We start from the raw sequence: 14,995 nt of genomic DNA on the forward strand, positions 1-14,995 counted from the left end.
AATAACCTTCGAATATGAATCACTTTTTAAAAACTATTGAAGTTTCTTTACCACATTTCTATAATTATCCAGTAATCCTTTATCTCTAGTTCCTTCTTCCTTTCTCCTTTTCCTCTTCCTCTTTTCCTCCTTTCTCCTACCTTCTTCTCTTCTTTCTCACTCTTTCTTTTCCTCTTTCTAATAAAACTGAAGAGGGGTCGTGACTGTGAGTTATCGCTATAGACACGGTCATTAAGTGCTTTGATGTTTCTCTTCGGAAGTCCGATATGAATTAGTTAATCCTAAAACATACCTATGAAGCAAGGATTCCAAAGTTCATTTCTTTCTTTTTATTTCATATTTGGCTAAATTATCATAATTACAAAATTTCAGTTCAAAACAGCGATTAACTTTTCCACTTACGACTTACCTTTGTCTTTATTAGTAAAATACCACATCTCTTTTTCCTCCCATTTTGATCAAATACAAAGAAAACGCTTAATTATTTTACATGAAAAGGTCAAACTCTAAAGTTTCTAGCTTAGATAGTTCAGTCTATGGGTTGATCAATAAGTTGGTGCAAATGAAATTGTCGCTCTGATGTATAGTGGGTAACTTATCTCAGCAATGCGTTGTTAAATAGGGTCGTATGGAAGTGCACCACGAAGAACACACATTTTCAATTGATTTTTCTTTATGAATTAAAAATCTATAGAAAATATTAACAATGTATTTGGATCCGGAATAGAGATTGAACTCAGTGTCGTCATTGGTTTGTCAAATTTCATTTCGGATAGCAACATATCAGCTCGGCGCTATGTATTTGAGGATATGTTGAACCTCATCTTCCACACCGTCATCATTGCTGACGCGCGTTACGGCCAAACGTTATATCAACTTAGGAAACAGGTGCTAGTCACTGATTTGCTGAACCTTCGCGACTGTCTCGTCGGAAATTCAAGGTCTCCTGTTCCTTACTTCATCGTGAATTTCAGTACGATCAGTTGCAAACTCCTTACTACATCATTTGCGAACGTTCATGACATCTATGCACGACTCATCGTATACTTCCGTCAATTGGCGATGGATGTCAATTAGTTGAACCCTTATTGCATCCAAAAAGCGAATAACTGCGCGAACTTCGCACTTGGCGTTAGCGCCAAGCGGGAGCTCCATTACAAATGGCTACAGGCTTACTAACCATACGATAATTTAAGCGTTAATGCTATATACCATAATGACCTTGCAATAATAGGTAAATGTATGATAATTTTAGAATGCATACTTTTTTCTTTTACAGTTTTTGAATGTGCAAATGAATTATAAATGTGCACTAAATAATTATAAAACACGCAAACTTCCGTTTTAAAAGCCATTCCCGCTAAGAAAATAATTTGAGGATTGGAAAATGGTAACCCTGCATCCAGTCTTTAAATTTAGTTACGTTTAAGAGGGGGTGGAAATATTATTGTTGTCCAGAGTAGTGTTAATAAGGATTTTAAAAATTGGCGAGGACAGTCACGCCAATTTGGAGCTCAAAACTGTAGATTACTAGATAAATTTATTATATGTTACTGCTATTATTAGTAGCATTATTCTTGTTTCTACAAATTATCATGTCCATAACGAATATACGATATTTTTTTGTAATATGCTATAATTTTAAAGACGAAAATCGATAATTTTGTTATCTGAGGTTGGCAACTCTGAGCGACTGTCAAGTCAAACCTGAGCGCCCAATCAAGATGCGTAAAAGCTTGTTTGAGAGTGGGAAAAACAACAAACACAACAGTGTTGCCAACAGCCGCACGAACAGTTTCCCTGCTTCCAAGTGCTTTGGAGATCTTACTTTTGGAATTACCCTTGTAGCTTAATATAGTAGTAAAATATCATTATCAACGGAATTTCTACCTTCTTCACTGTATATTCTGATAAAATATTTGAAATTGAAATATATATATATATATATATATATATATATATAGCGAGAGAGAGAGAGAGAGAGAGGGAGAGAGAGAGAGAGAGAGAGAGGCGGATCCAAGGGGGCTGTAGCCCCTCTTGATGCTCAGGTATACACTGGATAAAATGGCAAACTATGGTTTAGCCCCTCCCTTGAGCATATCCTGGATCCGCCACTATATATATATATATATATTTCCTGTATACCTATGTAGAAAGTGTAATTAGCTCCTAAAATATATTACTAACTGAGGTTTTAGTTTATGTATAAGTTGTAAATGATAATTTTGTTTTACGAAACATAAAATTTTCAGAATAATTGAATCGCTGATTGAGAAACGTCATAAGCAGTGTTAAATTCAGACATTTTCACCCGGGAGGGAATGTGAACTCCCCGGGGGGGAAGGGTTGCTTTTCTGTATTTTTGCAAGAAAACAGCATATTTAACAATTCCATTCACATGCACATCTTACCTAATATTGAGACTAATTGCTGATAAATATTCAATGTGAGATTATAATTTTAAAAAACGTTTAATTTTATCTACAACATTAAATAAAGACTGGCAAAAATATTTTAGATTAAATTTTAACTGCTATTTACAGTAGCTATTTTTGTTATTACTTCCTATTCAGTACTTACTGTTTGTTACTAATGTAGAAGTTTTTAAAAAGATTTAAATTAACTCAAATAGTTTTTGTCCTAAAACAAACATACATATGAATATCTTAACAGAAAGTTGTCATTCTTTCTTATACTTCTGATTCTAAATCAAGCATATTAGCCTTGGTTTCTTCATTGCATGTTTAGTTCACGAAATCTTCAGTAGATTAGCGCTGTGTCGTGGAAAATCAGCGCTTGAGGCGAGAGTATACGACGGCACCCCCGTACATATGAGTGAGGTCGACAGACCAGCCGCAAAAGGTGAGAAAGTTTTAAAAAGTAAACCCTGCTCTTCCTTGTTTTTGAGCACTTTTTATTACTTTTTTCCTTTCATTTTATATATGTGCACATGCCCACTGCCCACATGTGCACATGCGTTTCATTCCTCTCTGTTTTCTTTCCTTATTTTCTTCTTCCCTTCCGAATTTTGTGCCGCTTACTTCGGCGCCCGGGGCCATCGCCCCGCTTGCCCCTCCCCTATGGCACGGCAGTGAGCAGGATCTTCGTAACCTTCAATAGCAATCTTATTACTATTATATTGATAAATTCTATATAAATCTCTAACCCAGGAGGGGTAATTGTTCCTCCCTGATCCCTCTGAATCTCACCCTTTAACTGACTTATTTTTAGTTAAAGAAAGGTGTGTTTACTTTAACAATCGTCAAACATATTTACGTCTGTTACTTCCGATGCGAGAAATGGGATTTAGGCGCCCTATTTCAAATAATGCAAGAACTGTACATTTTCAAGAACTGAAGTCTGCTGACATCAGAGATCATATATGGAATGATCGAAAGATCTTCCCTATCTTTCCTTTCCTATCTCAATCTGTGCTAGTGCTACCTACTAATATATAATAAGGGCGAGAGTATAATACCTACTAAAATACAAACCTTTCTTCAACAGTTGATAATTTCATGTTCTGCCAAACTCGGCCATAGCGTTAAGAAATACAGGTTTTATTGACTATTTGGTATTCTATCTTAGATGTTTAATATTTATATAGAATGGGTCTGCATCATTTATATGTATATTGAGAGATTGGATTTCGTCTGATCGTGCACGGGAAGAAAAGCAAATAATTGGGTGAAGTAATTTCTACATTTGGTGACAGAAATTTTGGGAGTTTCTCCGGGGGGGGGGGGGGGGAAATAAATTTTCTTCGGGGGATATTCCCCCCCGGGCTACCTCCTGAATTCATCCCTGGTCATAAGTCAGGTATATGCCGAAAATGAGTTTAGATGCAGCTTTGATTCTTGAAGGATAGCTACACCGTTGGGTTCTGATGTCAGAAGCCACGTTTATAGTTCGTGCAATATCGAGCTGCAACAAGTGTCCCTGAGTTAAGAAACGTCACAAATCATTGACTTAAGGCATTATTGACTTATGACGCTTCTCAAATCAGCAATTTAATTATTGCTAACACTATTAACCCTCGGACGGCCAAGTGGGGTACCTAAGGTTCCCCAGATTATTATTTTTTGAAATCATTTTGTGTGTTATTTTCGTAGAACATTGTTTCTTTAGCTATGTTATTATTTTTGAAGTATGCATATGATCATGTGACCGTCATTGCCACGAAGCTCTTGGCTTATTTGTTATAAGCGTTGGGGCACCTAAGGTCCCCCACTGTATACCTTCACGATGCCTAAAATTTTGTATTCACTTTTGGTTATAGTGAGGGACCCAAGGTACCCTATGAATATTAATGGTCTTTATGAAGACTTAAGTTATTGTTAAGTCTTTATTAAGACTTACGAAGTATCCTGATTGGAATCTGTTTCAAAGTTCCGGTCGGAAGGTTTTCATAAAGGAACTTTGCAAGGAATTAGCTCTTCTACACGTTGTTTACCGCTTGCAAGTCACTCCAAATTTATTAAGTTAAGATTTTATATTATTTTATTACAAGTTTAATTTCTAAGCCATGTAAATATTACAATAATTTTGTTAAAAAAAGTTGCATTTCTATATAATCAGTACGAAGTGCACGAACGTGCTTGCTATATAATCCCGGAGTTGAAGGTTCGAATTCCGGGGTCGGCCATTATTACTGAGACCTCCCTTCTCGTCTTCAGTCTCACACAATAAATTACAAGAAGGTATTTTTCATTTGAATTAGCAGTATATCTTTATGCCTACAAAAATAACTAAACAGTGGTGACTGATTATACCTGTACGACAGAGATATAGAAACTGGTAGATAAATATATAAACCAAACTACTTGGCACAACACCCCAAAAGGGTGTAGGTCTGCCACGCGGCTTTTTGTGGGTGGCACGTGTCAGCGAACCGCTATTCCCAGTGCTTTATGAGTGCCGGTTTGGCACCAGGGTTGCTCCCGGTTCTCATTTCTGGAGGTTGAGGTTAAAAGTTTCTTCTATTTACCCTCCAGGAAACGAACCCGGGTCGCTGCATTACCAGTCGGATGCTCTACGACTTCTCTACAGACCAGTCCAGATAGATATATAGACGGATGTATGAACGGACGGAAGAACATATAAACAGATAGGGAGATAGATCGATGAATGCAAATAATGTATTATCAGTGATACAACAAAATGTAAGAGGTAAACCCATCTCAAAATGTGATGTTTTTATTCTAAAGTGAATGAGTTTCTTTTTTTAAATCGGACGAGCCGTTTGGGCTGTACACTAATGTATCCAATGTTAAATGAAAACACAACATTGTCATTTACCTGGACCCACAACATAAGAAAATGAAGTTACTGTTTGGAATGGAGGCTGGCCATCGACATGTTAGCGGAAATGACAGTAACTTCAGTCATTTATGTTGCGAGGCCAGGTAAATGGCAATGTTGCGTTTTCATTTAACATTGGCCTCATAAAGAGTGCACAGTCCAAACTGCTCGTCAGATTTAAAAAAACTCCTTCACGTTAGATTGAAAGCGTCATATTTGGACTTTTTCCCCTCTTACATTTTGTTGTATCTCTGATAATAACAGAGATACACTACGTCAGGAGACTTTTGGGATACCCTGTATATATACAGATTAGAGTTATCAGAAGATACATAGAAATGCATTTTCTGAGGCTTAGATAATGCCTTTTATTTTAACACGCCTACAATGTGTGTTTGATGATGAAATTGAAACAAAAACACAGAAGGAAGTAAAACGAGGAGGGTATTTCATGTGCGACAGAAAGCAGAACACCAAGCCAAAGGTTAAATGCGAAACCTGTAAGCGATGGATTTGTAGGAGGCACAGAAAGACTGTAATAATTGTGAAGTGTAACAACTGTACATAAAATCTGAATGAAAAAAGAATAAATTGCGAAGAGATATGTAATGAGACACACAATATAGACAGGAACACAAGAAATGTGTTACTAAAACTTTGTTATGAAAGTAATGTTTGGAGTTGCATGTATATTTTAACAGAGTGTTATGAAGTCAAAAGAGACATATAGGGGCCTAGATGCTGCAACAGGAGTTGTGTAGAGATACAAAGGCAATAAGAACAAATTTAACACAATTTCTAATGGGGTCACTTATGTGCCCCACTTCTTCGTACCATGATTTTGAGCTTGGCTGTGCGAGGGTTAAACTTTTTATTCACTGAAACATTATTACCGTTAAATATTATTCTTAATAGTTCTACAAGCAATTCTTTGAAGCTACAAAATCATTGCGACTACTGAACTTTTTTTTTTTTTTTTTTTTTATCGAGCGACCGATTTTTCTTCATTCCTGATTTTTGTTTTTGTCTTTTTATATTCAGAATACATTTTTTTCGTTATAATGGGAAAAGAAAAGTGGAATGTATTGTTATATATTCATTAAAATTGAAATGTTTAAGTAAATTCAAAATGTTCGAGTCAAGAAAAGGCTGTGGAAATTAACTTCACTTTTTGTGCCCCCCGAACTCTTGCGTCTCTTTGTGCAAATATTAAAATAAAAAGAACGTTCTAATTTTACGTCTTACACACATATACCCTTCAGGCTAAGGGAAACGGATAATTAATGAAAGTAAATTATAATGAAATAATTGATTGAAATGAGAATGTGGGAGGCAGTGATGTAAATTTTCCGGAAAATTTTGAAACCGAAAATTTTCCGATTCATAAAAAACATAATCCACTTATTACTACATCGTTGTTTAGTCGTAAAATTTATTTGTAATAAATATTGTCTGAAAAAAGTTTTATGAAGTGAAAAGCTAACGATTCTTCATTTTTACAAAAATCTTTCAAAAACTTCAATGTATTCTTCTCTCAAATTCACCTTTGATCTCACAAAATCATATTTTGTTAATTTAATACGCGTAAGACGATGTTTTCTCATAGCTTTAAACACAATAAAATCAAACATTCTTCTTATTTTCTGTTACAAAAATAATCTTCATAAGGAACTTTTATGTAGTTACTTCATTACATAGGCAACGTATATGTGAAGAAATAGTAGAATTTTCTTTTTTTGAAAAAACTAATAAATTCACAAAGGTTTCTTTTCCCTTTCGCCTTACATTTTAAACAATGGGATGGAATATTTGTACTCTACGAACTCGATTTATGTTCCCTGCACTTGACACACACACAAAGAGAGAGAGAGAGAAGAGAGAAAGAGAGAGAGAGAGAGAGAGAGAGAGAGAAACACTATGTAAGTTTTAACTTGCCAACTTGAAATATTAGAAAATTTTCCGGTTCTCGAAAGCTAATTCGAAAATTATAATTTGTTGCTGTCTAACTTTCCTCTACAGGAATTCAATTTTATAGCTCAATGTGCAGTTAAAAATATAGTGGACAATTTTCCACCCAACACCACTATACATAATATTCAAAATTGTCCGGGTTATGAAAAGTTTTTCCACTTGTTTCTACATCATAATGAAAATTTTCCGATCCATGAAAATTCCTTTCACTTGTTTCTAATGTTAGAGAAATAAAAAGTTGTTTTACTTTTTGCTTCAAACGATGAAAATTTTCCTACTTGTAAAAAGTTTTTCAATTTTTCGATAAATGGCAGAAAATTTTTCGATTTATGAAAAATTGTTTCACTTGTTCCTACATAGTACCGGGAATTTTCTGAGACATGAAAATGTTCCTATTCTTTAAACGATCTTCCCCTTTTTAACATTTCTGTACATGAAGTCAATCAATTTTATGGTTAATGAGGAATTGTTACTTGATCACTGATATTGGAACGGAAAATTTTCCGGAAAAATATAGGGAAAAATTTTCTGAAATGGAAAATTTTCCCTCACATCACTAGTAGGAGGATATAGAAGAACCCTAAGAAATCCATGAACACAATGTTGTTTATCACAAACTCATATGACCTGACAAGGGAAGGTCCCACAAGTTCTCTCTCAAATCTGATTGCCATATAGCACATCTAATAGAGCATCATGAGAAATGAAAATGAACAAAATTTAAGGTGTTATGGACCAGAAGGATACGATTTACAGGGCTTCAACATTTGAATATCCAAAAATTTATATCATGAAAATAAGTATGTTTTAAGTAAATATATTGAAAACCGTCAAAGCAATCAAAACAAAAAGGTACACAATATAATGAGGACAAAATACCTTATTGTAACCCACAGTGTTGCCAACTCAACATAAAGTATTTTGGTTGAAATAGCACAGTATACAAATGTGCACAGATTTAAAATGCACTATTATCAGTAAACATAACAGTGAAGTGTAGTGGTACAGTGTTACACACTGTTGGAGCTACGTGTGCTGAAAATGTACAATGGGGAAGTCCGACATGTGGCAACAGATGGTATTAAAGGAATGAAATAGAAAAAAAAAACCGAGGGATCTGCATTGGAGTTGGGTAGCCCTGGCGAATAAGCAGGCAACTCGCGAAAAGAAAATGTTACACGCGAGGAAAGAAACCCGTGTTTAATTATTCTGTAAACTGCTTTTCTACATTATCCAAATTTGGTAGAGTACTTTTTTGATCTATGTCTTTCGTGTTAAGAGACATATTCATTTACTTCCTTTCCTACACATCATATGATTATGTTACTGTACACTGTAATACAGGGTGGCACGTAAAACCGGCCCGTCGTAATATTCTGGTATATTGTGTTTTTGGCAACACTTAAATAATCTACCTTCCTACCAAGAGATGGCGTGTCGAGGTCGGGTCGACTTACGTGACCTGCAGCAGTCACGTGCAGCCGCAGCCAGTGAAACTTGTCGAAACCAGTTGAGCAATATTGCCAGTGGTTTCTTGGATCCACTAATGCTCATCATGAGTGACGAGGCGTGGTTCCACCTGTCTGGGTACGTAAATTCCCAAAATAACCGGTATTGGTCGACAGAAAATCCACAAGCAATCCACCAGGTACCCTTGCATGATGAGAAAATTGGTGTTTGGTGTACCATTTCCGCCACACGCGTTATTGGGCCCATATTCTTTGAGACGACAGTAAACAGTGACATGTATATGGGAATCCTGGAGGAGTTTTATACACACTTGACCGAAGAGGAGCGTCAGTTATGTTACTTTCAGCAGGACGGTGCAACATGTCACACATCAGCTGCATCATTGTCCCTTGTGCATGAGATGTTTACACCAGAGAGGACAATCAGCAAAGGCTTGTGGCCTCCTCGGTCACCAGACTTGTCCACGTGTGACTTTTACTTATGGGGACTGTTAAAGGGAAGAGTATACGAAACAAATCCACACACAATTGAAGAACTCAAGACCAGGATCCAGGATGTCACCAATAGCATTACAACACAAGAACTGATAAGGGTATATATGAATCTCCTCAATCGTGCTCACATGTGTGTTGAAGTGGGCGGAGGACACTTTCAGCACCTGCTGTGAAGGTGAGTAGTCATATTCAATACATTACATTTCATTTATGTGTTGTAGTTAATCATATTCAATACATTCCATTTCATTTTATGTGTTCACTTTACGGGCCGGTTTCACGTGCCGCACCCTGTATTACCATATTCACAGGAGAAATATAATTATTTCATTACTACATCATTTTGCTTCTAGTCGGCCTGGATAGACGTGTGGTCTAGAAGGCTAAGTCTAAGACTTACTAAGGGTTTTGGGTTTTAATCCCGCCTTGGACATGAAGGTTTTGTTATACTTTTCACCGTGTATTTCATTGTCATCATTCGTCTTTCATAATGGTTCGGATCCCACTTTACGCTGTAGGTTCTGTCCTATATAACTTCAGTGCTAACACAGAAAGTAAAAATGGCATCACTTAATTTCGTTTTTCAAATGCATCTATCTTTTGTGAGACTGCTGATATTTTGCTGTTATACTATCGCTGTTATTCTGAATTTGAATTAAATTCGTAATATGAGATCCAGATTCCTTCATTACCTTTGTTGCCATATATCAGACTTCTCCATTGTACATTTTCAGCGCACGTTGCCCCAACAATGTGCAACACTGTAACAATACTTTTCACTGTTATGTTTACTGATAATAGTGCATTTTAAGTCTGTGCACGTTTGTATATGGTGCTATTTAAAAAAAATATATGTTGGATTGGCAACACTGCTTCATCTATGGCAACACTGTTTGTGGTTGTCAATACTGCATTTTATTCTAATTATATTGTGCATCTTTTGTTTTGATTGCTTTAAAGATTTTCCAGATATATATTTCCATAATATAATTTTTTGGATATTCAAATTTTGAAGCCTCGTAGACCGTATCCTTCTGGTCCATAGTTCCTTAAACTTTGCTCATTTTTGTTTCTTATGATGCTTTATCAGATGTGAGATGTGACAATCAGATTTGAGCGACAACTTGTGGGACCTTCCCTTGTGAGATCGAACCAAGGAATCCTCGCACCAAAGATGAGCACTTTACTACTAAGCCATCGTGTCCTTATATGTAAATATTGTAAAAATGAAATGCGGAATTGTAGTTAAGTGGTTATGCTTTATATTTGCCATTGCGGAAATACTGTAAATATTTGTTGCAGACGGTTATACTTGTGGTGCGCTGAATAAATGGTTTGCAATAGATATATATTTTTGCAACTATTCTTATTCATCAATTCATCATAACTAGTACTTTAATCACTGTATACTATTTATTAGACAATATTATTTACGAGCAGCTTCATAAGAAAATTAGAACTGGATGACCTTAATCTTGTGAATTTAGTTCTGTACTAGGTGCCATAGCTAGGCAATCTTAGCATTTTATTTTTATTCTACATATATTTAATAATAGACAACTGTAATAATTTAGTAAAAGTTTGTTAACTGCTAAATATATTTTCTTTGTTGTTGGAATGTAATCTATTTGTTTTTGTTTTTGTTTTTTTTAAAAAAAAAGAGGATTCAAAGTATATTTTCTCATAACATCCTACAGTTTATACCCTAAAATAAATACAAATTTAAATATTCAGAATTCCTAAATATACACCCTCGTTAATTATAATAATTGGTTCAGAACCTACCTAGAAACAATTCTGAACTAATTTAGTACCTACTAAAAACAAATTTCATTCAATTATTAGGATAATATGTAATTAGACAGCATTGAAAAATTAAAATATACATATTTACGAAAATTTAATCATTTTACTGAAAAGCCAACATTGTTTAATATTAATTTCATTGGCATCTCATTAAATAATACACTTTGGATAAGTAACTTCAAGCATGACCATACGTACAATTTCTTACACGATTACGTAGTAAGTATATAATTACCGATCATTGCTACATCTTGCGATAATAGCAATTTGTTTTATGAGTATATATACTAGGCAGATGCCGAATATCCTAGAACTTACTCCTAGAAACTACTAGAAATAACCTAGAAACATAGCAACTATTCCTTTTCCACAGTGGTACAGCGTTCACATCTGGTGTATGAATTCCTTGGTTCGCTTGCGCTAAGCAAACTTTGTGGTGGATAGACACCGTGTGCGTGGGTTTTCTCAGGGATCTCCCATTTCCTCCTACTTTTTTCATTCTACCATTTACTTCATTTCGCATCATCACCGTCTCCTTTAGCCGAACCGGAACAAGCGTGGGACGTAAAACTTGAAGATTTCATTTCATTTACTCCTTTTCCACCATACAAGTAGCTAGAAAAAATATCTAAATTGGCTGATCATAAGTGCGAAACAACCTAACTGTGATAAAGATTAACAAAAATTAGTTTTAATCTCATTTTACTCAAAGCGTTTAATGTAAAATAACAAGAAGCCGATGACGTTGATTTCTACAAATGTACTTCAATGAAGGATATAATTTGTTGAGAAAAAAAACTCGGAAATCTTTTTAGTATATTATGAAAATATTAAAATTACCAACAGCAACATTAAAATGTTATGCATAGTATATTTTATATTAGAACGTTCGAAAATACTTTATATATATATATATATATATATATATATATATATATATATATATATATATGAGGTATGGCAATTAAATAACGAGACTGCCCACCTCCTGTCGCGCAGGATCGTGGGGGGAAGGTAGCTAATAATGTGTTGTTGATCTTGAACCTTCACGAACAGCCACTGTTTGTTTCATGATTCTGAAAGCTTTTCTTTCCTTTGCAGGCTTGCATGAAGAGATCAGTGTTCTGTAGTAGTGCCGGAATCATGGTGATCAGTAAAGTTGAGCAGCGTATTAACAACAAATTTCTGGTGAAATTAAACAAAACACCGACGGAATGTTGTGCAATGTTAAAAGAGGTGTATAGTAATAATGCTATGTCATGTGCGCGAGTTTTCGGATGGCACAAACGATTTTCAGAAGGAGGGAGGAGGTTGAAGATGATGAACGACCCGGTCGCCCTTTGAGTTCAAGAACGGACGAAAACGTTCAAATAATTAATGAATTTGTGCGGAAAGAAAGACGTCTGAACATTCGGATGATCGCAGACATGACGAACATTAACAAAGAGACAATGAGATAAATTTTGCATGACAATTTAAACATAACAAAAGTTTGTGCTAAAATTGTCCCGAAAAACCTCTCTTAGGATCAAAAAGACATTCGAGAAACCATTTGCTGTGACGTCATGGAACGACTCAAAGCAGAACCAGACTTGCTAACACGTATCATCACATGTGATGAAACATGGATTTTCCAGTACGACCCCGAGACTAAGCGTCAAGCCATGCACTCGAAGACTCCCACATCGCCAAGAATGAAAAAAATCACGAATGAGCAAGTCGAAAGTGAAGGCAATGCTCATCGTTTTTTCCGATATCAGGGGTATCATTATGACTGAATGGCTGCCTCAGGGTCAAACGGTGAATCAGACCTACTACAAAGAAGCCCTAATCAAGCTGAAGGAAAGAATAAGGAAGAAGAGACCGGATTTGTGGAAGAACGATTGGATGCAATGCACCAAGACAATGCACCTGCCTATAATTCTCTTTCTGTGAAGCAGTTTTTAGCAGCCAAGCGCATTCCTGTACTCAACCATCCTCCGTATTCCCCAGACCTGGCTCCCTGTGACTTTTATCTATTCCCAAAAGTGAAAAGTGCATTGAAGGGGACACATTTTCAGTCTGTGGAAGAGGTGAAACGAAAAACGGCAGAGGCAGAGTTGTTGAACTGTGTGATGTCTGATGGCCTACAGCACTGCTTTGAACTTTCTTTGCAATACATCACGTTTATGACATCAGTCTCGTTACTTAATTGCCACACCTCGTGTGTATATATATAGTTGCAGGACAAACTTTCTATTTTTTCAAGTTCAGTCGTCCGTATTAGCAGCGTGCTTTTAGTTGTTAATCGTAATTGGAAAAAATGAAATGAAATCTTTGAGTTTTACGTCCCACGGTTATGCCGGTTAGGCTAAAGGAGACGGTGATGATGAGAGAGATGAATGAAATGGTGGAATGAAGAAAGTGGGAGGAAACGGGAGAACCCCGAGAAAACCCACGCACACGGTGTTTGTCCACCACAAAGTTCACTAAGCGTAATTTGAGTATATGCACTTTGTAAATTTCAAATTTTCACTGTTGACTGAAGGATTAGTGTTTGACGCGGGAGATTTGGGCCCCATCCTCGTTGGAACTACATGTGAGTCAGAGTTCCCGTTAAACCGAAGGCATATATCTCAAACAGAATCGGTGAATGTTATACTTCAAATCAAAAAATTAAACATTTGTATCTAAATATCTTTAACATGTGATGACGAAGAACTCCCTCGTTCAGAATATAACTGACTCAGGTGCTAGAAAAAAAAAAGAAACTTGAGAGGTGCCAGGGATGAGTTAATTTTTCGTCACCTGACAGTCCAAATGTTGATTAACAGGAAACCTGTCAGTCGTGAGTTCAAGTCCTACTTACAACCAGTGTTTCCTCCAAACACACTTCCGCCGGACTAAGATAAATTTAATGTCATTTTTGTGTGGGGCACATCCAGTAGCAAACAATAGCACCCTCATATTTTGATTTTGAGACTTCGGACAAAATTATTCTGAAATTAACCCAGATTGGAATTTGACATAATTTTATAATTCATTTCATAACCTTGTTTCATTTTTTATTATTTCATTTAGCCGTCACAGGTCAAATATTGGACTAAAACTCAAAATTAAGTAAATAAAAGCATACAAAATTTAAACAACCTATGTAAGTCTAAACTACGTTAGATTATACTAGACATCCCAAAAGATGAAAACACAATGATAAAAGAGAGAAACAAAATATTACATACAATTATTAAAAGAAACAAATAAATAAACACATAAAATCGTATTACCTGTTAGAAATTGCAACCGCTTGGCCTCTGTGTCAGATTCCAAAGCGTCGAACACGGCGGCCCCGATAAGCAGATAGGTAAAAGTGCATACGACAAGGGACAATGTTCGCACGTTTTGTCGCTTCATATCTTCCACAGCCCGCCACAACTAGAGAGATACTCTCACTCCATCTTGTCGTGCTTCGGTTCGGTTCTCCGCAACAGTCCTCACTGGAACATAGAGACGCACACAGTACGACACGCGAAGAACAGGTCAGTGACTTGTAGTTTTCTGGAAGATGGCCCAGGGGTCAGCTGGGTTTCTAGTTAGTTTTGTGACCTGGTTTATTTCGGTTGAAACGAAAAACCCCCCACCCACCACCAACAACAACCCAACTACGCTGGATGGCCAACTCGGCTACTACGCGGAACTAACGATGTATCGATCTACTGAACTGCCATGACTGCTCCCGCCATCCTACGGCATACTTTGGAACTACATGTGATTTACTGTGAAATATAACAGCGAAAATTCATTTCGACTATCTTCATATTACTTGTTTAGAATTCCTGCTCTGTGTAGTAGGTCATAAAAGAACATTATTTTATATATAACATGACATAAATTCTTAGTTACAGAATTTAATCATTAATGCTCCATTGTTCTTTGTGTACAAAAATGTAAACTGCTACCTCATACAAGATAGCACA

General features: G+C 36.1%; 1 protein-coding gene across 1 annotated transcript in view; it reads right to left on the reverse strand.

Moving 5' to 3' along the window:
* Task7 (TWIK-related acid-sensitive K[+] channel 7) overlaps window positions 1–14,716 on the reverse strand; it is a 156,573-nt gene extending 141,857 nt beyond the window's left edge. Inside the window, exon 1 of the mRNA XM_081730515.1 lies at window positions 14,306–14,716. Coding sequence (XP_081586641.1) covers window positions 14,306–14,432 — 127 coding nt within the window. The 5' untranslated portion in view covers window positions 14,433–14,716. The remainder of the gene's footprint in view (window positions 1–14,305) is intronic.
* Between the last annotated feature and the right edge of the window lie 279 nt (window positions 14,717–14,995).

This window comes from Thermobia domestica, chromosome 11, assembly GCF_964235325.1.
Source record: "Thermobia domestica chromosome 11, izTheDome1.hap1.1, whole genome shotgun sequence".
NCBI classification, from domain to species: Eukaryota; Metazoa; Arthropoda; class Insecta; order Zygentoma; family Lepismatidae; genus Thermobia; species Thermobia domestica.